General features: G+C 42.1%; 1 protein-coding gene across 4 annotated transcripts in view; it reads right to left on the bottom strand.

The window, feature by feature from the left end:
• Nucleotides 1–27,363, bottom strand: part of YWHAQ (tyrosine 3-monooxygenase/tryptophan 5-monooxygenase activation protein theta) — a 68,302-nt gene extending 40,939 nt beyond the window's left edge. For 2 of the 4 annotated variants that reach the window (XM_077960164.1, XM_077960166.1), the window contains exons 1-3: nt 27,307–27,363; nt 26,525–26,900; nt 23,658–23,681 (exon numbers count right to left, since the gene is read on the bottom strand). In XM_077960164.1, the coding sequence (XP_077816290.1) occupies nt 23,658–23,681; nt 26,525–26,818 (318 nt within the window). In that variant the 5' untranslated portion in view covers nt 26,819–26,900; nt 27,307–27,363. The remainder of the gene's footprint in view (nt 1–23,657; nt 23,682–26,524; nt 26,901–27,306) is intronic. The other 2 variants (XM_077960165.1, XM_015111684.3) reach the window with 1 other exon arrangement.
• Nucleotides 27,364–27,646: the final 283 nt, after the last annotated feature.

Raw genomic sequence — 27,646 nt, 5'->3', positions numbered from 1 at the left:
CCTAAGGCAGCCATCATTTACTAGTTTCTTGTACATTCTTTTTTTTGTTGTTGTTTTGTTTTTGAGACAGGGTCTCAATACATCACCCATGCTGGAGTGCAGTGGCACGATCTCAGCTCACTGCAACCTCTGCTTCCCAGGTTCAGGCAATTCTCCCACCTCAGCCTCCCCAGTAGCTGGGACTACAGGTGTGCGCCACCACGACCAGTTAATTTTTATTTTTTGGTAGAGGAGGGTTTTCACCATGTTGGCTCGGCTGCTCTCCAACTCCTGACCCAAGTGATCTGCCCGCCGTGGCCTCCCAAAATGCTGGGATTACAGGCATGAGCCACCGCGCCCGGCCTCTTGTACATTCTTATAAGGATTCAAAACATTTAAAATCCATGTATGGCCCCCTCTCCCTCATGTTAGCACACTACACATTATTTTACACCTTAGCTTTTCCATTTAACAGTCCCTCTGAGATAATTCCATGTCCATATATTTAACAGCTGCCTCATTCTATGTATAACACTGTATATACAGTATTCTACTGTGTGGGTACCCTAATTATTTATTTAGCTTCCTCTGAGGAACACTTATGTTGCTTCCGATCTTGGTATTTCCAACTATGCACCAAATGTACACTTGATCCTCAAGATAAATTGTTAAACTGTCCTCCCTGGAGTTAATTTCACTCCCACAAGCAATGCATAAATGTTCCCATTTCTCAACATCTTTCTGAATCCAGTGTGTAACAAACTTTAAACACCTTTTCCGGCCAGGTGCAGTGGCTCATCCCTGTAATCCCAGCACTTTGGGAGGCCAAGGCAGGCGGATTGCCTGAGCTCAGGAGTTCGTGACCAGCCTGGGCAACACGGCAAAACCCCCGTCTCTACTAAAATACAAAAATACAAAATACAAAAAATAAAAAAAATTAAAAAAATTTTTTTTCAGTCTAATGGGTGAAAAATACCTTACTACAGTTTTATTAGCATCTTTCCTTATTATAAATGCAGGTGAACATCTGTATATTCTTTTTTTGTGTGACGGAGTCTCACTCTGTTGCCCAGGCTGGAGTGCAGTGGCATGATCTTAGCTCACTGCAACCTCCACCTCCTGGGTTCAAGAGATTCTCCTGCCTCAGCCTCCCGAGTAGCTGGGATTACAGGCAGGTGCTGCCACACTGGGCTAATTTTTGTATTTTTACTAGAGACGGGGTTGCACCATGTTGGTGAGTTTATATCCTTTGCCCTTTTCCTAATGAGTTTTTCCTTACTGCTTTGTAGGAACTCTATATACTAATTAGTTCATTTTCTAGCTGTCTCTCAGATGAAACTATATGTAAACAGTCTGTCTGGCACCACAACTGCATTTAATATTTTTCTTTTTTTTTTTTTTGAGACGGAGTCTTGTTCTGTTGCCTAGGCTGCAGTAGAGTGGCGTGATCTTGGCTCACTGCAACCTCCACCTCCCGGATTCAAGCAATTGTACTGCCTCAGCCTCCCAAGTAGCTGGGATTACATACGCGTGCCACCACACCCGGCTAATTTTTGTATTTTAGTAGAGATGGGGTTTCACCATGTTGGTCATGCTGGTCTCGAACTCCTGACCTTGTGATCTGTCTGTCTTGGCCTTCCAAAGTGCTGGGATTACAGGCATGAGCCACCACGCCTGGTCTAATATTTTTCTATTACTTTTTTTTCTTTCTTTCTTTTTTTTTTTTTTTTGAGACAGAGTCTCGCTCTGCCGCCCAGGCTGGAGTGCAGTGGCGTGATCTTGGCTCACTGCAAGCTCCGCCTCCCGGGTTCACGCCATTCTCCTGCCTCAGCCTCCCGAGTAGCTGGGACTACAGGCGCCCGCCACCTCGCCCGGCTAGTTTTTTTTTTGTATTTTTTAGTAGAGATGGGGTTTCACTGTGTCAGCCAGGATGGTCTCGATCTCCTGACCTCGTGATCCGACCGTCTCGGCCTCCCAAAGTGCTGGGATTACAGGCTTGAGCCACCGCGCCCGGCCTCTTTCTTTTCTTTTTTTTTTTTTTTTTTATTGAGACAAGAGTTTTGCTCTGTTGCCCAGGCTGGAGTGCAGTGGTGCGATCTCGGCTCACTGCAACCTACGCCTCCCAGGTTCAAGTGATTCCCCTGCCTCAGCCTCTAGAGTAGCTGGGACTAACAGGCACATGCCACCACGCCCAGCTAATTTTTTTTTTTTTTTTGTATTTTTAGTAAACTGAGTTTCACCTTGCTGGCTAGGCTGATCTCCAACTCCCGACCTCCCGACCTCGTGATCCACCCCCCTCAGCCTCCCAAACTGCTGGGATTACAGGCGTGAGCCACCGCACCTGGCATTTTTCTATTACATTAAATCAGATAAAACAGTACCAACACTTCTGACCAATACGAGAAACACACGTGAATATGACTATGTGATTTCAGCACAAATAAAATACACAAAGAGGAGACTTTTAATTGAAATGCAAATCTGAATTTGTGTTTCCTGTCTACCTGACCACATGAAATGGTAACCCATTTTAAAGGTTACTAAATTCTTCCTTTTTTTTTTTTTTGAGACAGAGGCTCACTCTGTCACCCAGGCTGGAGTGCAGTGGCGCAATCTTGGCTCACTGCAACCTCTGCCTCCTGGGTTCAAGCAAGTCTCCTGCCTCAGCCTCCCGAGTAGCTGGGACTACAAGCGCCACTACCATGCCCGTCTATCTTTTGTTATTTTTAGTAGAGATGGGGTTTCGCCATATCGGCCAGGCTTGTCTCAAAATCAACGTAATCCGCCCGCCTCAGCCTCCCAAAGTGCTGGGATTACAGGCGTGAGCCACCGAGGCTGGCCAAGTGTTACTAATTTTAGAGCAATAAAGAGCAGTATATCAGATTAAAACACACTGCATTCACTCTCAGTATGGAGTACCTAAGAAATCTGTGACTCACAATTTTAAAACAGATTCACAGAAACATGACTTTCTGGTTCTGGCAACATAGACTGAGCTTAAGGAGAATACCTCTTCTACTAAAAATAATCTAAATGCTAAGTAGAAGTACATAAAAATAGAAAAAACATACAGTAGAGCTTCAAAAGAAAGGAGAGATATATCCAGGCACTAGATAAGAGGAGGAAAGAAAGCTACAGCAGTAAGTGAAAGTTTGCAACACAACAACAGTGTGGAGGAGGCTGCGGACCACAGACAAACTCTGTCATCGCTGAGAAGCAGGCAGAAATCTACTTCCTGGGCTTTTTGTTGGGTGGGGACTTCAAGATAAAAAGTAGTAAGAAATCTATTTCCTGGGCTTTTTTGGGGGGTGTAGTCTCCCACGAAAAAAAGAAACTCCAACCTATGTTCTGTGCAGGTGCTAGACAAACGTTTATTTCATGCATGATGTACGAAAACACAAGCTGCAAATGTTAAAAATTGGCTGGAGCACAGTGTGCCCAGCACAAATAATCAAAACTACTGTGTAAAGAGAGAGACTCTCACAATCTAAGGTACACACAAGTGCCATAAAAAAAGCAACATCCACGCCATTAAAAATAACAGGCTGGGCGTGCTGGCTCACACCTGTAATCCCAGCACTTTGGGAGGCCAAGGTGGGTGGATCACTTGAGGTCAGGAGTTCGAAACCAGCCTGGCCAACATGGCGAAACCCTATCCCTACAAAAATCAGCCAGGCGTGTTGGCGGGTGCCTGTAATCCCAGCTACTCAGGAGGCTGAGGCAGGAAGATCACTTGAATTCAGGAGGTGGAGGTTGCAGTGAGCCGAGATTGCACCACTGCACTCCAGCCTGGGCAAAAGAGCAAGACTCCAACTCAAACAAAACAAAAAAAATACTCAAGGGACGGATTCTCTATCATGAGGGGTTAGCAGACACAAATAGGATGGTCAGTTCCCAAGAACTTTAAAACTGTGTATAATAAAACATAAATATGCTGAAAATAATTAAATAATCTTTTAAAGATGTTGAGGCCAGATACACAGGGTTATTACAGGACTTTCTTCACCTCAGTTTAAGTTTGAAATTTTTCCTGACTAAAACAATCAAAAAGATTTTAAAAGAAAAACAGAAGCCAGGAGAAACGAACAGTATATACAGTGAATTTTAAAAGGCAGCTTGGAGGTGGGAGAAGAGAAGAGGAAGGGCTTTTAGAATTAAAAAAATGAAAACAACTTTAAAATTGGAGCTGGACAAACAAAATTAATAAAACAAAAGGCACATCTGAAGAAACTACTCAGAATACAGAATAAAGAATAAGATGAAAAAGTGGAAAAGTTGTAAGATACGAATATAAAGAAAAGGTCTAAGGTAATAGCCAACAGGTATTCCAGGAGAGAACAGAAAGAACGAGGATGAGATGTTATTCCAGGATAATGGCCGAGACTCCCACTAATGGCATAAATACCTTCAGATTGGAAAAGCACAATAAATCCCAAGCAAGATAAAATAAAAATAAATTCATACCTAGATCATGGTAAAATTGTAGAATGCCAAAGACAAGAAAATTCTTAAAAGCTACCAGAGAAATGACACATTACCTATAAAGGAAGAAACAACAATATGACCGACAGTTGATTTTTCATCAGAAAACAATCAAGTATCTTCAAAGTGTTGAGAAAAACAACTGTCAGCTAGAATTCCATAACCAATTAAAGTACCACACAAAAACAGGTGCAAAAAAAAAAGACATTTCCAGAAAGACAGACGTTCCCACTCATAGATCATTACTAAAAGAAACTTTTTTAGAGTGGGAAGGAAGAAGTAATGGAATAAAAGAAGTCATCAATTAGAGTATTAACAGTACCTAAAATAAGAGTACTGCAAAGGACTGAGTTGGCTATTAAAGCAAAGAAGCATGAAGAGGACAAGTGCTTCCCACATCTCTTTCAGAGGATTATCTAAATTTTTGAGGACAGTTACATGATTTTTTTCCTCCTTAATCTACCAAGTGTCTGCCTTTTAAGACCATACTTTCTAAAATCTGACAACTGAACTGTTGATTATTTGCTCCAGGAGAAAATGTTTCACTAGAATAATCAAGGATCCTAAATATTTCAATAGCCTATTATCCATCTTAAGGTAAATGACAAGACGACATGGGTCCATTTGAGATATTCACTGGCATGATTTAACCAACATCTACATGCTAATAACTCACAAATTTGCTCCTTCCCTAGTTGTATCTCAGTTTCTTCATCTGTAAAACAGTTAATGACAATTCTTACTTCACAGAGTTGTTGTGAAGATTAAATGAGTTAACACAAACTCTGCTTGGTACATAACCCTCAATGGCGTCATACAGCACGACACAAATCTTTCTCTTACATACCAGACCAAGTGCCTCCTACATATATTGACATCTGGATAGACCACTGAAACTTTAAACTTTACTCTTTTTTTTTTTTTTTTTGAGACAGAGTTTCACTCTTGTTGCCCAGGCTGGAGTGCAATGGTGTGATCTCAGCTCACTGCAACCTCCGCCTCCTGGGTTCAAGCGATTCTCCTGCCTCAGCCTTCCAAGTAGCTGGGATTACGGGCATGCGCCACCACACCAGGCTAATTTTGTATTTTTAGTAGAGATGGGGTTTCTCCATGTTGGTCAGGCTGGTCTCGAACTCCCGACCTCAGGTGATCCGTCTGCTTCGGCCTCCCAAAGTGCTGGGATTACAGGTATGAGCCACCGCGCCCTGCCTACTCATTTTTTAAAAATTAAATTTACCTTCCTGACACGAGCTACCATTGATTCTGCTCCCCTACTCAATTTTCTGTCTTAGGAAAAGTACTCAGGAGCCCTAGGCAGAAACCTAGGTATCACCCTACTGCTTTCTTTGGCCTCATTTCCCCTGCCTTCTATATTTAGTCACCCAAGCCCCTGGAAGTAGTTTTCTCCAGGAAGTCAAGACTAATTTGGAAACTTTTCTCAGACAAGTAAGCCTAGTATACTTTGAGAACATATATCTCCCTTCTCTTTATAGTCACTGAGGGAAAAGATATTTTCTTGTCTGGGTCTGATACATAACGACACTGAAGGATCCAATATATAGTCTAAAAAAGTGTGAACCATTATCAATGCACTAACAAATCTATCCCCTACAGTGGAGACGATGGTCCTTCAACATCTAAGCAGCATCCAACTCTTCTTTGGCATACCACACTTACTAAGCAACTTCCTGATTATGTCTTGATTCCTATGTGAGTCTATCTGCCTCCTGAAAGAGAACATACTGGTCATGTCAACACAGTACTGCAATATTTGTGCTAGTTATGGCTCACTGTAAATGAGTAAACTAACTTTCCTGGTTTTATGCACCAGTCACATGAGCTTGATCACTGTGGATCTAGGCTTGAAAGATGGCTCCACCCTGGTATAGTTCATAAAGCTAAAGGCCACACCATGAACTGCAGTAAACTCACAAGAGTAATGCTAACCCTCCCACTCCATCTTTTGGGAAATAACCCCCCAACACACTCCTAACTTCTCTGTAGTGTTACATGCCTGAGTATCCTTACATATTTTGAAATATATATATCTGCTAGATCCCAAACCTGTTTCTATAGTTTTTTTTTTTTTTTTTTTTTTTGAGACTGGGTCTCGCTGTGTCACCCAGAGGCTGGAATGCAGTGATGCGATGTCAGCTCACCGCAACCTCTGCCTCCTGGGTTCAAGTGATTAATATCGTGCCTCAGCCACCCGAGCAGCTGGGATTACAGGCATGCGCCACCACGCCCAGCTAATTTTTGTATTTTCAGTAGATGGGGTTTGGCCGTGTTGGCCAGGCTGGTCTCAAACTCCTGGGCTCATGTGATCCACCCGCCTCGGCCTCCCAAAGTGCTGGAATTACAGGTATGAGCCACTGCACCCATCCCTGTTTCTGTATTACTTATTTCTACTAATTATTCTCTCACCCTCTGATCTCCCAGCCACCTAGGTTCATCCACACTACCTCTGAGTTTTCACTCTCCATTTCCCATTCCACCACAAGCTGCCAAAGTCCTACTGATTTCACCTTTATCACAGTATTTTTGAAAATCTATCTTCTCAGTATCATGCCTATTTCTATTACCCAAGTTAACCATAACATTTCACTTCAACTACTCCAATAATCTAACTGGTCTACCAGGTTTTTGGGTTCTTCTTTCTCGGATCCAGTTTACACCTTGCTGCCAGATTAATCTTAAATTCCATTGCGGGCATGTTAACTCCTGCTCAAAACTCTCAATGGCCTGTTAAAGGATAAACTTAAAGCCAGCCATTGTCCTGCAGACTCAAGGTCCTGCAGAATCAGACCCTAACCTAGAGCTTCCAGGTAATTTAAATGGTAAAGAGATATTGATCCCCTCAGTCACCACAACAGCAGGGTGAGAAATCCATTTTCCTCTGTACTATACAAATATGGTTATTCTGTGTGCCATTACACAAAAGGAGTTGGGAAGCATTGTCCTAACTGACTGACATCAACCTTATGTCTATTATGACCTTTTCTGGACCAGTAGGAGGAATGTGGAGCAACAATAAAGTGCCTCCCAAAAACATAAGTGGCACTCTAAGGAACATATATAAGTATTCTTTATGTCAGGATGCTAGGAATACAGCAGGTATTGGGAGGAAAGTTTAAAAAGCAACACTGTAAATATCTCCAGCACCACTCAAAGATAAAGCCACCTGAGCCCACGAATACAGTCTTTCAACAGTAAGGCAGCTACACTGAGGCTACAGGCAGCACTATTAAGAGTGACTGGTCATTAAAGTCATCCAACTACAGCCTCTTGTTGATCTCTGTGTTCACCACACAATCTTCTAGTGGTAATTTGGATCCTCCTGTACATTTACCAAGAAACAATAAACACGGTTCAATCATGTCTCTTTGCCTGACTTAATCCTTGCAGCTCCTCTCTCAATAGACCAACAAATTAGATATGGGAGCCCATAAGGATGAGGGAGGGGACAAACCCTCAACCATGAATGTACACTACTATTTCACTCACCTAGCACCCTACTACCTCTTCCTTATCCTGATAAGAAGAGGGAAAATCCTTCAAAAATATATATTTTAAAAAATTTTTTTTTTGTTTTTTTTGAGACTGAGTCTGGCTCTATCGCCCAGGCTGGAGTGCAGTGGCCGGATCTCAGCTCACTGCAAGCTCCGCCTCCCGGGTTCACGCCATTCTCCTGCCTCAGCCTCCGGAGTAGCTGGGACTACAGGCGCCCGCCACCTCGCCCGGCTGGTTTTTTGTATTTTTTAGTAGAGACGGGGTTTCACCGTGTTAGCCAGGATGGTCTCGATCTCCTGACCTTGTGATCCGCCCGTCTCAGCCTCCCAAAGTGCTGGGATTACAGGCTTGAGCCACCGCACCCGGCTTATTTTAAAAAATTTTATTGGGCCTTCATATGGAGCACTCATTAATGTGAATATGGCTTTCTGGATGAAAAAGGATTAACATCAGTGTGCAGACTAAAAATCACATCGCATAAAAGGTTTTCAAACTTTTGAGATTTGAGTCTAAAATGAACAAAAAAGGCATAAAACCCAACACTAGCTGGAATATTTATCAAATTAATGTCAGGAATTAAATAAGTTGTCATGATGTCAGAGAATATGGGCTCCTCACACTCAGTGGGATATGTGCCACTGTAGTTATAGTGAAAGCAATAATAAGTCAAAGGGTAGTCTATGCAATCAAGTGGTTTATTATTTTTGTGGGCTAAAGAAAATAAGGAGCTAAAACCGACAGGATAAATAGGCAAAAGAAAAAGGGAAGCAGCAGATGAAGAAAATCCAAGATTCTAAATACAAAGCAGCATTATCTCCATGACCCAAATATTTCTCAACATCTTTTCCCAGTCCATCTGATCTCTAGCCACCACCATCCCACAACCCAGGCAAAATTACATACAGTAATATTGCTATCAACATCTGCTATAGCACAGTGGTGTCTTACAGGGAAAGGGACAGCCTTTTTGTGAGCACAGTATTACCTCGCCCCTGATCCAAACAATTAACCATGTAAAAAAAAATAAAGACGTAGTTGAGGAAAAATGTTCATCCTATCTTCCAACTCAGGTACTGAGGTGCTGTGACTGCAGTGGTGAAGATACCTAACAGAAAGATGGCAGCCTCTGACAAGTCATGGGACAATAAAGTAAGGGTATGTGTGAGCTGCAATGTGCCAGTATTAGAGAAAATCAGAGTTTTTGTTCTTTCACTTCATCCAATGCAGCTTAACCAATTCCCGATGCTATTAGCAATAAACATAATGTCCAGTCTCTGACCTCCTATGTTATACCCCCACATTTGAGCAGCTGGATACTGAGTGGCCATAACTGCAACATAAAATGTTCTACCTTCTACTCCAAGATTCCCAGGATGTTCAGGTTTGGAAGAAAAGTTTAATACCTCCACTGGTGACACATACTACCTTCCCAATCTGTCAATCTGCATTAAAAACAATTACACATATATCACCATCATTTAGCAACATTTCCAGGACAGTGCTACAAAAGAACCAAGGCAAATAAATGCCAATGTCTATGCATACTTTCTTCCCCTTAGAGAATTTACAATTTACTAGCATCCACGAGCTGTTTTAGCTACTGATTTGGGAAGGACATCAGTTTTAGCCATTAATTTGGGGAGGAAAAGGACAAATCATAATGAGGAAACAAAGAACTTTCCTTAAAATCAGGGGGAAAGTCAAATCTTGGTCTGGTCATAAAGTAATCAAAATGGACAGACATCCTGATATTTAATAGAAAGGATGTTCCCTCAAACAAAAATAGGTCAAAATTGCCTTGCTAACTTAGTATATATGGGTCAAGTTTTGCTATATCCTAAGAAGACTACTAAAGATAGAAAACGGTTTATACTAGCAAGGACACAATTATACTTTGATTTGAGTTTTGCCTTTTCTATATGGCAAACTGAATTAAGCCACTACATTATAGAAATTATGTCATTATTTACAGGCTAACTTTTCCATTTATAACTAACACATGCCATATACATTTATCTCTGCAGCTGAAGTATCTACAACCCCTTCCTGCCTCGAGTCTATCAGTTCTGTTATGGGGTACAAAGGGAAGAACAGAGTCAACAGGAATTTAAGAGCCTATGGTGAAGAAAATTATTTTGCATTTACAACTAAACTTATATGAGTTACTGATCATATTCAAATGAACCCCCCAGGGACAACATAAAAACCCTGGAAATGAAGTAGTGTTTAATAGTACATAGAGGAAAAAATAAAGATGAAGTCCTTATTCTTATGCCCTTACAGCTTACCAATACTGATCTGAATTGGGCATAATTTACTTTGGGGGCAGTCACAAGAGCAACTTAGGAAACCGGTAAACTCCAGACAATATGGAACTGAACTGGGTTGGCCCGGTGCAGAGGCTCATGCCTGTAATCCCAGCACTTTGGGAGGCCAAGGAGGGCAGATCACGAGGTCAGGAGATCAGGACCATCCTGGCTAACATGGTGAAACCCCGTCTCTACTAAAAAAAAAAAAATTAGCTGGGCATGTTGGCAGGCACCTGTATAGTCCCAGCTAGTCGGGAGGCTGAGGCAGGAGAATGGCGTGAACCCGGGAGGCGGAGCTTGCAGTCAGCAGAGACCGCGCGCCACTGCACTCCAGCCTGGGGACTCCGTCTCAAAAAAAAAAAAAAAAAAAAAAAGGACTGAACTTGGTCTCACTACCAAACCTGGTGAAAAAGAAGACACTATATAAACATAATCACACATTCTTATACAGGGTAGAAAATCAGAGCAGGCTGGTCCAAAGGTAATGAGTTATCTTGATTGCTCAGTTACAAATCAAACTCCTTGCTCTACTCTTCCCCCTTCTCACTACTGCACTTGACTACTCTTAAAAATAATTTTAATTCAGAAAGTAATAAAAAGGAAAAAAAAAGAAGAACTAGAGCAAAGGTAAGAAAGTGAGCAATATAGGAGAGAACCATAGGTAATTTCATGTGGTTGGAGGACAGAGGGAACAATGAGTGAGAAAGGACACTGAAGAAAAATGCTGGAAGGTCTTAGAGGTCCCTCTCAGGGAACCTAAACTCCATCTTACACGGTAATGATTGAGTGAAGAAGCAGTAATTATTCCCTCCCCAAGTCTTTATGAGCAATATCAGTATGTTAAAACAGACAAAAGGGAGCACACTGGTTGAAGGGTATATATATTTAAAGCCTAGATTCTTCCCCATTTACACACAAGAGAATTCAGATAAAGGAGAGATGATCTCAGAAGAAAAGGGTCCTGTAAAGGAGGGCTCTAAAATGAAAGGCAGTAGAACTGAAAGAACACGTTTCTAGAAAAGGAGAATTGAGTTCCACAGCTAACTAGTTGTGGAACTGAGTAAATTAACATGCCTCAATTTCCTTACAATGTCCTTACCCATGTCTTATCTACCCATAACTGCACACTGGATGGTGCTAGGTAACAGAATTGAAAAGTATTAACAAGCTATAATTTGTAACTATAGAATGTAATGGTACCCAAATTGCATTTCATAGGATGGGTGTGATTTCAGCATGTAGAAAGGGAGAGGAAATACATTACAGTAAAGTAATGGAAACAAAATACAGTACTGTCAACTTGACTAGACCACAGGGAACAGAGAAATCATGAGTTTTCCTTATACCCAATTAGCTCTGATTATATTTTTTGTGAGAATTTCAGATCAAGGATAAATGAATTGTTATTTCAACAAATGGTGCCAGGGTAACTGGATATCCACATGCAAAAAGAATAAAATTGGACCTTTTCCTCACTCCATATGCAAAAAGGAACTCAAAATGGACTAAAGACCTAAACACAGAAACTAAAATGATAAAATTTAGAAAAATTTAGAAAAAATCCTAAGTATGTATTTTCATGACCTTGGAGTAGGCAATGGTTTCTTAGATCTTACGCCAAAAATACAAGCAACCAAAAAAAAAAGGACTTCAAAATTAACAATGTTTCTGCTTCAAAGGACACTAACAAGACAATCTACAGAACTGGAGAAAAACATCTGCAAATTATGTACCTGATAAAGGTCTAGTATCCAGAATATATTAAAAAAAAAAAAAAAAGATTACAACCTAATGATAAAAACACAAATAACCCAATTTTAAAACGAGCAAAGGATATGAACAGACATTTCTCCAAAGAACATATACTAAAGGTCAATAAGTACATGATACCATTTCATATCCACCAGGATTGGTGAGGATGTAGAGAAATTGGAACTCTTGTACACTGTGGTGGGAATGTAAAATAGCCACTTTGGAAAACAATCTGGCAGTTCCTAAAACATTAAACAGGTACATACACAAGAGAAATGAAAACATGCCCATGCAGGCCGGGCGCAGTGGCTCAAGCCTGTAATCCCAGCACTTTGGGGGGCCGAGACTGGTGGATCATGAGGTCAGGAGATCGAGACCATCCTGGCTAACACGGTGAAACCCCGTCTCTACTAAAAAATACAAAAAAAACTAGCCGGGTGAGGTGGCGGGCGCCTGTAGTCCCAGCTACTCGGGAGGCTGAGGCAGGAGAACGGCGTGGACCCGGGAGGCGGAGCTTGCAGTGAGCTGAGATCCGGCCACTGCATTCCAGCCTGGGAGACAGAGCGAGACTCCGTCTCAAAAAAAAAAAAAAAAAAAAAAAAAAAAAAAAAAAAAGAAAACATGCCCATGCAAATTATCACAGCAGCATTATTCTTTTTTTTTTTTTTTTTTTTTTTTTTTTTGAGACGGAGTCTTGCTCTGTCGCCCAGGCTGGGGTGCAGTGGCCGGATCTCAGCTCACTGCAAGCTCCGCCTCCCAGGTTTACGCCATTCTCCTACCTCAGCCTCCCGAGTAGCTGGGATTACAGGCGCCCACCAACCCGCCTGGCTAGTTTTTTTTGCATTTTTTAGTAGAGACGGGGTTTCACTGTGTTAGCCAGGATGGTCTCGATCTCCTGACCTCGTGATCCGCCCGTCTCGGCCTCCCAAAGTGCTGGGATTACAGGCTTGAGCCACCGCACCCGGCCAGCAGCATTATTCTTAACAGCCTAAAGATGGAAGCAACCCAAATATGTCCATTGATGGACAAATAGATTTAAAAAGTACTTCTATACAGTGTAATATTATTCAGCCACAAAAAAAGCACAAAATTCTGATACATTTTTCAACATAAACATTATGCAAAATGAAGTCAGACACAAAAAGACAACTATTCTATAATTCCACTTACATGAGGTACCTACAGTAGTCAAATTCATAGAAAGTAGAATGGTGGTTGCTGAGGGGAATGGGGAGCTTTTGTTGAACGGGTATAGAGTTTCAGTTTTGCAAGATGAAGAGTTGCAGAGATGGATGGTGGTGATGGTTGCCAGTTGCATTGCACAACAAAATGAACGTACTTGATACCACTGAACTGTTGTAGCTTAAGAAGGGTTAAAATGCTAACTTTTATGTTACGTGTCTCTTACCACACAACAAGAGTTTTATTTAAAAAAGGTCAGGTGTGGTGGCTCACATTTGTAATTCCAGCATTCTGGGAGGCCACGCAGGAGGATCATCTGAGCCCAGGAGTTTGAGACCAGCGTGGGTAACAAAGTGAGACCCCGTCTCAAAAAAATTAGCTGAGGGTGGTGGTGTACACCTGTAATCCCAGCTATTTGGGAGACTGAAGTAGGAGGATCCCTTGAGCCCAGCAGTTTGAGGATGTAGTGAGTCATGATCATGCCATTGTACTCCAGCCTGGGTGACAGAGTGAGAGCCCCTGCCAAAAGAAAAAAAGAAGTTCTGATGCAAGCTTCAACACAAATAAACCTTGAGGGCATTAGGCTAAGTGAAAGAAGCCAGACACAAAACACTACATATTATGATTCTGTTTATATGAAACATCCAGAAGAGGCAAATCTATAGGGATAGAAAGCAGATTAGTGGTTGTCAGGAGCTGAGGTAAGGGGAGATGGTGAATGACTATTAATGGATATAGAATTTCTTTTTGTGGTAATGAAAATGTTTTGAAATTAATAATGATGACTGCACAATTTTGTGAATAAACTAAAAACCACAGAATCATATTTAAAAAGGTAAAATGTAATGTATTTGAATTATATTTAATTTAAAAATATATGTAAACTGACATTCCAAGTTTTTAAATGGGACAACAAAAAACAAGATAGAAAGCTTCTCTAATAAAGATAGTATCTGCAACTAAGCCAAATTATTTTGTAAACATTTCTTTGAAACTTTAAGGAAAGGAGATCATTAAGTTTCCTTAGAGAAATGAATTCTAAAGAGGGAAATTATTTATGTAGCAATCATCACTATGACTTTCAAATATATGTGCCTATACTTTTAGAGTTGTCTTTGTTTCACTTTGTTTTTTGAGACAGAGACTTGCTTTGTCACCCAGGCTTGAGTTAAGTGGCAGGAAGACGGATCACTGCAGCCTAAACCTCCTGGGCTTAAGTGATCCTCTTTCCTCAACTGCCAGTTAGCTCACAGGCACACACCACATCCCCAGCCAATGTTTTGATTTTGTTTTGTTTTGTTTTGTTTGGGTAGAGATAGCATCTCACACTTTGTTGCCCGGGCTGATCTTGAACTCCTGGACTCAAGCAATCCTCCCGTGTTGGCCTCCCAAATTGCTGGGGTTATAGGTATGAGCCACCCTGCCCAGCCTGTTTATTTTAGATGTTCGAAACGACAAACAAAAATAACACTCTAGACAAAATGATGGAGAATACGTATTAAATGAGAAATAGTTCAGGGCTTTCATAAATTTGTGACCTCCACCCCTCCCCTTGGTCCTTTTACTCCATAAACTCTAATTATAAATTCTACTACCACAGGAAAAAAGAGGAATACATCCTTCTGAAAGGATGTATTAGTAGGTCCTTTAAAGACTCAACAGACTTGGGGGCTAAATATGTTGCTTTGGTGTCCTGATATAAACTTAAAAGAAAACTATAGTTTTATCAACAGATAAAATAAGTTTATGAACATCTATCAGGCCATTTTGATTACAAGCAGAAATGCTCAGTAACCTGTCCTGGACAAAAAATAAATCACTAAGTGCTTTCTGTTATCTGTATAAGAAGGATCACCTTCCAGAGATGTACAGCTGACTGTAAACAACAGAGGTATACAACCTTAAATCCTACCTGCTGAGTTATTCAAACTGTATCAGTGTACACTACACGATTTAAAACAGCAACAAACAAGACCTGAAAAACCCTAATGAGAAATATGGTAATACCAAAAAAGATATTAAATGTTTAAATGTTGTATGTGTGCTTGAGCCCAGGAGGCAGAGGTTGCAGTGAACTGAGATTGTGCCACTACATTCCGGCCTGGGAGACAGAGGGAGACCCTGTTTCAAAAAAGAAAAAAAAAAGAAAAAAAAGAAAAAGAGTTATATGTAAAAAATTAAAAAGATATTAAAAATTTAATTATGTAAAAAGTAACTTAAACAGAGCATAGCTATATTTAACGGGATATTCTATCCTTTCAAATGGTGGTCTCTGCAATCAGGCCCCAAATAATCAAGAGTATTTTAAACCTGTAATGTAACCTTTCCAACCTCTTCACTAATCCATCAGAATCCCAAGAGGGCAAACACTAGCAGTGAAGATCTAAAAAGCATATTCCCAAATTACTGGAAATAGTACCAGGCTGAAAGATCAGAACACCTAGTATAAATATGTTTAACTGCAGATGTTTAACAACTGCAGTTTTTTAAAGAGCAAAAATTCTGTGAGCTGCATTCAAGTAACGTTTGGTGGAATGTACAAAACAAAAGGGAAAATGGAGTACTAATTATTGAAGAACAACATCAGTAGGAGTTTATCAGGAATAAAATGTCTAATCTGATGATCCATATAGCTTATGGCTTTAAAGCATTTTCACACACTTCTCCATTTATTTTCTCTAATCACCACAACATGACATTCACAATCTATGACCATGCTTTAAGAAAGCATTTAAATTTAAGTAAGTTCTTATCGTCATGATCTCACCACTTGCACCATTATTTTTCCATTTCTCTAAGTAAAGCCTGTAGCAAACGTTCAGGAAAGAGAATGTTCAAATGAGGAGTATCTTACAGAATATGTATTTAGTACCACACTGTGCCAAACCCAACTGGTTACTGTAGCAAAAAATCCAGACGACAAAGAGATCATGAAATACTACTTATCTGGATAGAAAAACATGTAAACTGACAATCAAAGGTTGGTATGAAGATAAGTTTCACTGATAAATACTTTGACCAAAGCTGGTTAAAAGCTAACCTGGCTTACTACCTCCAAAAGCTATGTATTTTTAAAACCTAAAAGCAACCAGCTCTGAAAGACCATTATCCATATTTTTCATGGATGTCAACTCTGCTTTTTGGTCAGGTATTGGGAGGGGCAAGTGAAGAGATTAACTTCATATTATCCTTCTCAACACAAGGAAGCAGAAAGACATTCCAACATACTAGTTCTTTAGCTGGTTTTCAGGAATTAACAGGGACTTTTACTACCCAATGTCTAATATCAACTATTCTCCTTTCTTCATTATCACATCTGTGATTTTCCTGGTCTTCAAACCTATATTCCTCGGGATAAGATGGGGTGAAGGGGCAGAGAAATGGAAAGGGTGGGGAAAGTTTTTACAAATTTCATTATCACTACATATGAAGACTCCTCAGAAAATAAACTGCTCAATCACCCAACCACAGTAATAAAATTCTTGTGGAACAGCAGTTCTATTAACTTCAGTAATTAAATTCCCATAGAGCAAAGTATAGTCTGGGAACCCCTAGAGGTCTCCCCTATACCCTTTGTGGGGTGGAGAGGAGACAAAGTAAAATCACTTTCATAATTCTAAGATGATATTTGCTTTTTTCCCCACTGTCATTTTCTCACAACTGGAGTTTTCCAGAAGCTACAAGAGGTGTGATGCTACAATAGGTTGAATGAAAAGCAATGCTGCTATTCTCATTCAATTTAAAGTTATTTTATTTTCTTTTTTTTTTTTTTTTTTTTTGAGACGGAGTCTCGCTCTGTCGCCCAGGCTGGAGTGCAGTGGCTGGATCTCAGCTCACTGCAAGCTCCGCCTCCCGGGTTCGCGCCATTCTCCTGCCTCAGCCTCCCGAGTAGCTGGGACTACAGGCGCCCGCCACCTCGCCCGGCTATTTTTTTGTATTTTTTAGTAGAGACGGGGTTTCACTGTGTTAGCCAGGATGGTCTTGATCTCCTGACCTCGTGATCCGCCCGTCTCGGCCTCCCAAAGTGCTGGGATTACAGGCTTGAGCCACCGCGCCCGGCCAAGTTATTTTATTTTCTAAAAAGGGGTTCTGAGATCAAGTTTGTGAACCACTGTCCTAGAGTATGGCCAATTGAGAGGTCTTACACAGCATCTGGTAACTCTATCAATCTACTTAGCACTCATCACCCAAACCAAAAAGTGATGGTGCCAGTCATGTCTCCTAAGTGGGGATCAATACCTTTCTATACATTCTCATATCTTGAGGACAAGACACAGGCTACACTATCTTCTTGCTATATGTATTAAAGACTCTCAACAAGTGATGTGAAATATCATAACCCGCAATACATGGCAACCAACAATTACAGTGAACACCCATATACCCACCACCTGGATCTTACCATTAACCTTTTGCCATACTTGCTTTATCAGATATCCATCCATTTCTAGCAGTTATAAACTGAAGACATCAGTACATACATATCACTAGTTTTTTCTTTCAAAGTAAAATTTACATACAAAATGCACAAATCTTGGGTGCACATTTGCTGAGTTTTGATGAATGTATAAAACTCAAACCCGTATCAACTACAGAATACAATTATCCATTCTACTATAAAGACACATGCACACGTATGTTTATTGTAGCACTATTCATAATAGCAAATACTGGGAACCAACCCAAATGCCCATCAATGATAAACTGAATCAAGAAAATGTGGCACATATACACCATGGAATACTATGCAATCATAAAAAAAGGATGAGTTCATGTCCTTTGCAAGGACATAGATGAAGCTGGAAACCATCATTCTCAGCAAACTATCACAAGATCAGAAAACCAAACACTGCATGTTTTCACTCATAAGTGAGAGCTGAACAATGAGAACACATGAACACAAGGAGGGGAACATCACACACCGGGGCCTGTCGGGAGGTGCTAGGGGAGGAATAGCATTGGAGAAATACCTAATGTAGATGACAGGCTGATTGGTGCAGCACACCACCACGGCACATGTATACCTATGAAAGAAACCTGCACGTTCTGCACATGTATCCCAGAACTTAAAAGTATTAAAAAAAAAAAAATACAATTATCCTAGAAGCCTGCCCCTTCCCAATCAATCTCTGCCTATTCTCCCACAGAGGCCATTATTCCTGATCTTTTTTTTCCCTACCACAAACAAGCTGTGTTTGTTCTAAAATTTCATATAAATGGAATCACACACACTATGTACTTTTTCATGCAGAGTTTCTTTCACCTAGCATGTTTCTGAAATTCATTCACGCTGTAGTATCAGTGGTCCGTTCCTTTTTTTTTGAGAGACGGAGTCTCAATCTGTCTCCCAGGCTGGAGTGCAGTGACCGGATCTTAGCTTACTGCAAGCTCCACCTCCCGGGTTTACGCCATTCTCCTGCCTCAGTAGCTGGGACTACAGGTGCCCGCAACCTCGCCCGGCTAGTTTTTTGTATTTTTTAGTAGAGACAGGGTTTCACCAGGTTAGCCAAGATGGTCTCGATCTCCTGACCTTGTGATCCGCCCGTCATGGCCTCCCAAAGTGCTGGGATTACAGACTTGAGCCACCACACCCAGCGGTCCGTTCCTTTTTAATGCTGAGTAGTATTCCACTTGTATATACATCAGTGTTTATCAATTTTCCTACTAGTGGAATATTTCTAGTTTTCTGCTCTTAGAATAAAGCTGTGATTAACATTCCTGTACCTATGCGTCTTGGCCCCATGTATCATTCCCTCTTGCGTAAACACCTAAGAGTGGAATTTCTAGGGGAGGAAAAACTTATAATGGGAAATTTTAAAGGTACACAGGAGAACAGAGAATAGTACAATGAATTCCAATTGAAGCCAGCTGCAACTATATTACTTCATAGACACTCCTGTTTCATCTGTATCCCCCCAATTACTTTGAAGTCCTAGGTATTATCATCATTTTGTCTTTAAATATTCAATATGCAAACAATGCTTTAAAATCTAGTAATTTATCATAAAATATTTATCACTGACTTACCTATGGATTAAGAGTTTAATTAAAGTAGCAATTGATAAACTTGTCTTCTCTTCACATCTTTTAAATGATGCCTCTCTACCAGCCCCTTGATACCCAGAAAGTCAATGGTATAAACTCAGATATATTTTCTGTTGCCACTTGGAAACAATTAGTGCTAAATACAAAAATTGGTCTTAACGACAAAAATAGAGAACATTAACACAGCCAAGAGCCAACCAGATTTCCCAACTGCCAAACCAACACCTTGACTCAACTAATCCCATGCCATGTTCTAAATGAAACTACATGAGACTTAAACTTGCTTGTGCTGGAAAGGGTTAGAGGAAATGAATGGCCTTCTCAACCACTGCTGATGACAGCATACACGCATAGCTTTTCAGAGGGCTATCTGGAAAAAAACGCAAATCTTTTGATATGGAAATTCCACTTCCAAGAACCTAAGTAAATCCTAGCATAAAGCATGCCAACAACGATCTTCTTCCCAGTGTTGTTTGGAGAAAAACTGTTTACAACCTAAATGTTCACCACTGGGTTAAAAGTCTGAACCACGGCCTGGTGCAGTGGCTCACGCCTGTAATCCCAGCACTCTGGGAAGCAGAGGCGGGAGGATCACCTGAGGTCGGGAGTTTGAGACCAACCTGACCAGGAGGGAGAAACCTCGTCTCTACTAAAAATACAAAATTAGCTGGGTGTAGTGGTGCATGCCTGTAATCCCAACTACTTTTGAGGCTGACGCAGGAGAATTGCCTGAACCCGGAGGCAGAGGTTGAGGTGAGCCGAGATTGCGCCACTGCACTCTAGCCTAGGCAACAAAAGCGAAATTCCATCACCAAAAAAAAAAAAAAAAGAAAGAAAAGAAAAAAGAAAGTCTGCACCACATATGCCAAGCTACTATGATGGAGGGGAGTACATTTGCCCTTCATCAATTTTCACTGCATTTATAGATTTCAATATAATTGCAGTCTGTGCGAAGTTTTTAAAAGAGCAAATCTCAAGGCTTTGGAGACAGCTATGAAGAGGTGGCACTTTGAAAATATAGGACCCGGCCAGACACAGTGGTTCATGCCTGGGTGGATTGCTTGAGCTCACAAGGAGTTCAAGACCAGCCTGGATAACACGGCAAAACCTCATCTCTATAAAAAATACAAATTAGCCAGGCAAGTGCCTGTAGTCCCAGCTACTCCGGATGCTGAGGTAGGAGGATGGCTTGAGCCCGGGAGGTGGAAGTTGCAGTGAGCCCAGATGGCGCAGCTCAGGCCACAGAGTTGCAGTGAGCCCAGTGGCACAGCTCAGGCCACAGAGCCAGACTCTGTCTCAAAAATAAAAACAAATCAAACCAAATCAAACAAAAAATAGGACCCACTGAATAAGTTTCAGTAAGGTGAACTGTAGAGTTTAACAGCATACACAAAATAATGACAAGGGGAAAACTAACAAGTCTAGCTAGACAAGAGGTTCAGGTAAGATACCAACACGTTAGGAAGAAATCAAAGGACAGCATGACACAATCCAATACAACTTAGTACAGCTCATTTTATTTATGGTCTAATCCAAGGTGTTCTCAACCTTGGCATTATTGGCACTGGGGGGCTGGGTTCTTTGTTGGGGAGTGTCTTGTGCACCGCATGATGTTTAGTAGCATTCAGGCCTCTACCCGCTAGCCATGAGCAGCACCTTCCTTCCTCAAGTCTTAACCCAAAATGTCTCCAGATGTTGCCAAAATTCCACTGGGGGCAGTGGGGAGTGGGTAAAAATCACCTGGTTGGGTAACACGGATCTAACCTTAAACTTACAATATTCTATTCCACCCTTTTTTTTTTTTTTTTTTTTTTAGACAAGAGTTTTGCTCTGTCGCCTAGTCTGGAGTACAATGGCGCAATCTCGGCTCACTGCAACCTCTGTCTCCCGAGTTCTAGCAACTCACTTCAGCCTCCCAAGTAACTGGGATTACAGGTGCCCGCCACTACGCCAGGCTAACTTTTTGTATTTTTAGTAGAGACAGGGTTTCACCATGTTGCCCAGGCTGGTCTCCAACTCCTGACCTCAGGTCACCCACCTGCCTCAGGCTCCCAAAGTGCCAGGATTACAGGCATGAGCCACCGTGCCCAGCCCATTTCATTCTTTAAAAAACAACAACAACAAAAAAACCCTGGCCAGGCACGTCTCTACTAAAAATACAAAAAATTAGTCAGGCATGGTGGTCATGCCTGTAATCCCAGCTACTCAGGAGGCTGAGGGAGGAGAACTGCTCGAACCCAGGAGACAGAGGTTGCAGTGAGCTGACATGGTGCCACTGCACCCCAGCCGGGGTGGCAGAGCAAGACTCCATCTCAAAAAAAAAAAAAAAAAACACCCAACTCCCCCCCCCCCCAAAACTGTTGCCTTTAAGCAGCCTACAATCTAAAGGCAAAACCCTCAACGTCAATGAGTTTTTAAATCTTATTACAGTATTGTGTGTATAAGAAAGTCTTCAATATTACAGACTGGGAGTTTTGCCCATCACAGATCTACCTTCCTTCCTCATTAGAAGCATTAATGTCTTGTATTTATCAAAATGCACTAATTCCTCAAAACAGAAATTCACACCATGGTCTTAAGTGAGCTACCATGCACTTAGGGCCTACTGTGGTCCATGTCATAAGCAGTTACGCCACTTGGGTTCAAATCCTTGCTCTTATCACTTACTAGCTTTATAATCTTGACCACATTACTAACTTCTTTATGCCTCATTCTCAACTGTGAAACAGAAATACTATCAACCTACCTTAGCGGAGCAAAGTGAGTATAAAATGCTTAAAATAGTGTTTAGTGTGCAGTGAATGCCTGGTAAATGTCAATTATGAGCCATTATTCTAACTACAAGTCTCTAAAAACAGGCACCATCATCATCAATTTACAGAAGAAAGAGAGTCTGAGAGATTAAGAAATTTGCCAGTGTCCATGCAACTAAAAGGTAATGGAGCAATGATTCAAAAATTGATTCAGAGTCCATACTTTTTCCACTGTGTCAATAAAATCACATTCAGATTCATTAACTACGAAGAAAAACATCAGTCTTACTCAAAAATAATGACCAGCATAAGACATTTTTTATTGAGATTAAATTTAAACACAACTAAATTCAAGCATATTACTCAATTAAGGTTACAAAGCTTTTACACTAAGACAGACAACTTTCAGAGATTCTCTACATATTATTTTAACTGACTCTTATTTTTAAAAATCATAATATGCACTTTAGTTTCTGAACTTGTTTATGCATTATGCTGAAGCAATTTACTGAAATTCTACTAGAACTGATGTACAGGAGACGATAATAAGATGTTTAAGATAGAAATTATCTTGTATACATTCAAACTGCCTGGTTCTTATTCCAAGGTCACTGACTTTGTAAATGACAGATTTTGTTCCCAAGTCCCAGAGGGGCTTTGTGAACCCCTCTAACTTTTTCCATTTGCCCTTCCCTCATACCCAAGTTCTTCTTAATGACTCCTAAACATCTTACCTGTAATATTTAAGCCCAGGGTTTTTTGTTTTTGTTTTCGGACAAGAGACTCGCTCTGTGGCCCAGGCTGGAGTGCAACCTTCACCTCCCAGATTCAGGCGATTCTCCTGCCTCAGCCTCCCAAGTAGCTGGGACTACAGGCATGTGCCACCACACCTGGCTAATTTTTTTGTATTTTTAATAGAGATGGGGTTTCACCATGTTGGCCAGGCTGGTCTCTAACTCCTGACCTCAGGTGATCCACTGGCCCTGGCCTCCCAGTGTGCTGGGATTACAGGCATGAGCCACCACAGCCAAAGCCCAGTTTTTTTTTGCCTAGATTTTGCTCCTCCCAACACTCAGTAAGATCACCAATGACTTCTGCCTCACTTCTTTCTGAAGCCATTTCGCTGAAGTCACCAGTTTTCAACCTGTTATGTATTCTTCACATTCTTCAATTTGGACTTTAAAAACTACTCATTTAAGAGGTAGAAGGATGTCAGAGCAGAGCAGAATGGCTAGGACCTACTTACCCTACAGCCCCAAACTATGAGAACTGGAAGAGACTTAGAAAGTTTAGCCCAAAGTCTTCGGTTTTACAATGACACTGAGAGACAGCTCTAACTGGATGAAATCTTCTCTAACTCCTCTCATCTTAGAGAGTTTGGTCCACTTATAGTTCCTTACTTTTGGATTTTAACATTTTTTTTCTGCTTCCACGGTTCAGCAACCTCTTTCAATACAATGATTATCAAAAGGGTTGAGAGTTGTTCACAGAGTTATTTTGAATACATGGTTCAAGTAATTCTGCCCCAATCTACTGTATGAAAGGGAAAGAAGAGGCTGAGAATATCTGCTCTTTTCTATCAAAATTTTGGCTATCCTTCATGTTACTTCTACTAGTCTTCTACAACCATCAAGTCAAGTCTCACCTCCTCCACACCAAATTTTTCTTCCTGTTCACCAAAGGAAAAAAAGAAAACCCTGTATTAGCATGCATGTTCAGAAATTTTAGGTTTTACTCTACTTTCCTAGACTCCTTATTAAATTACTAACTCATCAATTATCAGACTCTTGTTCACTTGTCTATCACTTCCTTGTCCATCAGTTCAGATCACAGACTGGTTGGTTAGCACTCAAACCACGAATTCTAGATGCTGCTATGTGTACAGTGGTGGCTGACATCTGTAATCCCAGGACTTTGGGAGGCTAAGTCATGAGGACTGCTTGAGGCCAGAAGTTCAAGACCCCAAGTTTTATTTATTTATTGTAGAGATGGGGTCTTGTTATGCCCAGGCATAACAAGACCCCATCTCTACAATAAATAAATAAAACTTTTAAAAAACTCCAGTTTCCCATCAACCAAATGAAGAAACCCCCTTACTCCAACCTTCTATAAATGATCATTCCTGCCTTCCTTTCCAGGCTTGTCTCCTGCAACAACTCTACACATGAACTCTGCTCCAGCCATGCTGACACATTGTTTCCTGAAAAAGCCCTATCCCGGATATTCAGGTATTCCTTCGGCCTTTAATCCTGACACCTCCGCCAGCCTCTTCCCTCAATGTTCAGCCCCCAAAAACCTATCTTTGTGAAGCCTTTTCAAAGGTTTCTATTTCCTTCAGACTACATAGCACTGTGTTCATTAACTGTCTGATGGGAATATTGTGTTATTTATGTTTGTGTATCTCTCACATGCTCTCTAAATTATGAATCATCAGAGGGCAAAATCCACAATTCTGTTTTGTACTTCCCCATATTACTTAGAGCACAATGCCTGGCACACAGAAAGCTCTCAATACAGTTGCCAACTTGAAAAAGTGCTTTCCCAAGATATTTTTTTATAGGTTGGCCACCAAGCCCCAGTTAGCTTCTTATGCCATTTTATGAATATTTCATTTACACCTTGGTGTCTCAGATTCATCAAGCTAAACTACTCTATTTCTTCTCAGTATATAAAAGAGACTGTCCTAAATTCAGGGGTTGTCCCCATTGAAATGGTCTGTATGAAAGTTCTATTCTAACGTCACCTGGTCTATCTCTCAAGCTACATATCAACTAAGCAAAACTCTTCCCCCACTAATGCTATCGTAAAAATCAGAATTTATAAGAGCCACAAAATAAAACGAATATTCCTTCGGCTCAGAGTCACCTTGCTCGAGAAAAAGAAAAATCATGTGGTGATTCTGAATTGCTTCAACATAACTGAAAAGTAAAAAACTGAACAGAAAGAGACTGAAATATGCTGTGAGAGCACCCAAAATACATATATAGAAAACCTTAACATATGTAATTCTTGTGAGTCTTCCCTTGGTAACAGATAATGCTGTTAATAGCCATTACCACATGTTACTCAAGTTGAAGTCTACCATTACTTTCAAGTTGGCAAAATTTTTTAATACAGGCAATTCAGTCCAAAAAGCTTTTACAAGTGTTTCTTCAATGCCAAGCAGGGACTGGAAGCTAAGAGCCCACGGACAAATACAACAAAGTTTTCACTTCATAAAGTAAATAATCTCAAGTTTTCTCCACTTTAGTACACACTCTGTCTACAATACTTTCTTTCCCCCTTTACCAGTTATTTCCATCAGCCATGATTTTGTCCGGATCGCCTGTCATCGTATTAGAAAAAGAGGTTAAAAAAGTTTCGTGGATTTTTTTTTTTTTTTTAAACAAGGGGTGGGGAACACACCATTCTGATGACATGAAGAAAGAAGGCTTCGGGGGTGGAGGAGGGGGCCGGGGAGAAATTATTTCTTCCACACCCTTTTGAAAAAATCGCCAGTCTACTATGCTTGTCTATCAAAGCCCACCTAAAATATGATGTGCACAAACACATCAAAAATAAGTAGGCCTCTCGTAAAAGCGACACTTAAAGAAAGGCAAACCATATCGGATTATTTCCTATTTTATTCATAGAAATGACTCTTTGCAGCACTGAAACATTTAAAAACACTCCTGGATATAATGCTGGTATTTCAATTTGAAAAACTTATCCTACGGATCAAAAGATCCGTGCAATGACAAAGCTAAAAATGTTCTCTCTCACTAATAAGGGTGAATCACAGCAGCCACCTACTCCACCCAACAATCGTCCTTGCTAAGACTGGACAGTTCAAAACCTGGAAAGCTTTCCTTGTCCGCTCCACACTAGAAACGAATTCACTTCAACAGTAGTGTTTAAGCACAGCTGTGCAACAGCAAGGAAATGTTATTATTAAATGTTGAAATTTACCAGGACATTGTGTTCTTCAGATAGAGCTGTGCCCTTTTCACATTTACCGAACTCCCCTCCTCTCCTGTTTATAGGGGGTGGAGGGGAGCGCAACAGATACTCTTGCTTGAAAAATAAAGTATCTGTTCAGATTTTCGAAGTAAGTTTCCATTACTGGGTTTGGGAAAAAATCCCTACTACATTGTCTGTAACAAAAAGGTGCCTGCGCCTTCTTTCAACTGCCTGAAGCCATTAGAGAGCTCACAGATCTCCCCGCACAAGAAACTTGAAAACGCCTTTCAGTCTCGCAGAGACCTACTTGGATGTTTCCAAGTTCCATCGTTTGGTAGCTACCCAACATCTGGGGGAAAGAAAAAAAAAAAAAAAAGAACTTATCCTTGGAAAAGCAGCCTCTTGAGTCTCTAGAACCGGAGACACACAGAAGGGAAGCCAGGGCTCACCTGAAACCCTCCACCTCGGCAGAGTCCGGTAAGCCCCGGCTCACCTTTCTTTCCGTGCCCGCGAAACTCTCAATGAAAAGTATCGCACAAAAGGCCTCCCCTGCTCCCCGCGCCGAGGACTCACCAGGACCGTGGTGCAGATGGATCTCAGCTCGGACTCCACTTTCTCCCGATAGTCCTTAATCAGCTGCAACTTCTTGTCGGAGGTGTCGGTCTTCTGCTCGATGCTCGAGATGACCCTCCAGGCGGACCTGCGGCCCCCGACCACGTTCTTGTAGGCCACGGAGAGCAGATTGCGCTCCTCGTTGGACAGCTCGGCGCCCTGCTCGGTCACTGCCTTCATGCAGGTGGCCATGTCGTCGTAGCGTTCGGCCTGCTCGGCCAGCTTGGCCTTCTGGATCAGCTCAGTCTTCTCCATGGCGGGCGCGGGGCCGGGGCCGGGGCGGAGGGCGAGGAGAGCGAGGGAGAGCGCCGACCCGGAGCGGGAGGAGCCTCGAGAGCTGCGGAGGGGCGGGGCGGCGAGGCGAGAACAAAAAGCAGGGAGGGAGCGCCGTCAGACAATGCGGCCCGCCGCCCGCTTTTGTCTCTCGCACATGCGGCCGCTTGAATTTCCCTCTCCCCCGCCCCCGCCCCCGCCGGGCGCCCGGGGAGGCCGCGGCCCGCGACGGGAGGAGGCGGGGGCGGCGCGAAGGCCCCGCGCGCACAGAGCCCGAGCCGCGACCGCTCCCGCCACCCCCGCCCGGCCGGCTCAAGATGGAAGCGACCGTTGGCCCCGCACCTTCCCGCCCGGAGCCGTCCCTGAGGGGAGCGGAATCGACAGCCGGCTGCTCGCGAGGGCGGCACCTCCGCCCGGCCCTCAAGCCCAGAGCGGCCGTTGGATGCCCGCGGGCCGACCCAGGTGCTCACCTTCACGTCTCCGCGGTCGCGACGCGAGTCCCACCACTTTGATCTGCTTTTGGCTTTAGCTGAGGACCCTCCCGTCTCAGCCTACCCCGGAGCCGAGGGGCGGTCCGCCGCCCAATGATGCGCCGAGCTTGGCCCGAGAGTCCCGCCCCCCGACGCGCCGCTGGCCAATGAGGACTGAGCGCGCGGAAGGGGGCGAGGGGGGCGGAGCGGGAGGGAACGCGGAGGCTAGGAGGGTGGGTCGGCGCGGGGAAGTTCGGTTGGCCGGCAGGCTGCAGCTTCGGCCACGGGGTTTCCTCCAATTAGATCCAGGGTAAAAGGACGTCACTGTTGCCATGGCGAT

The sequence above is a fragment of the Macaca mulatta genome, chromosome 13, assembly GCF_049350105.2.
Source record: "Macaca mulatta isolate MMU2019108-1 chromosome 13, T2T-MMU8v2.0, whole genome shotgun sequence".
Taxonomy (NCBI): domain Eukaryota; kingdom Metazoa; phylum Chordata; class Mammalia; order Primates; family Cercopithecidae; genus Macaca; species Macaca mulatta.
This window is presented reverse-complemented; position numbering and strand designations above follow the sequence as displayed.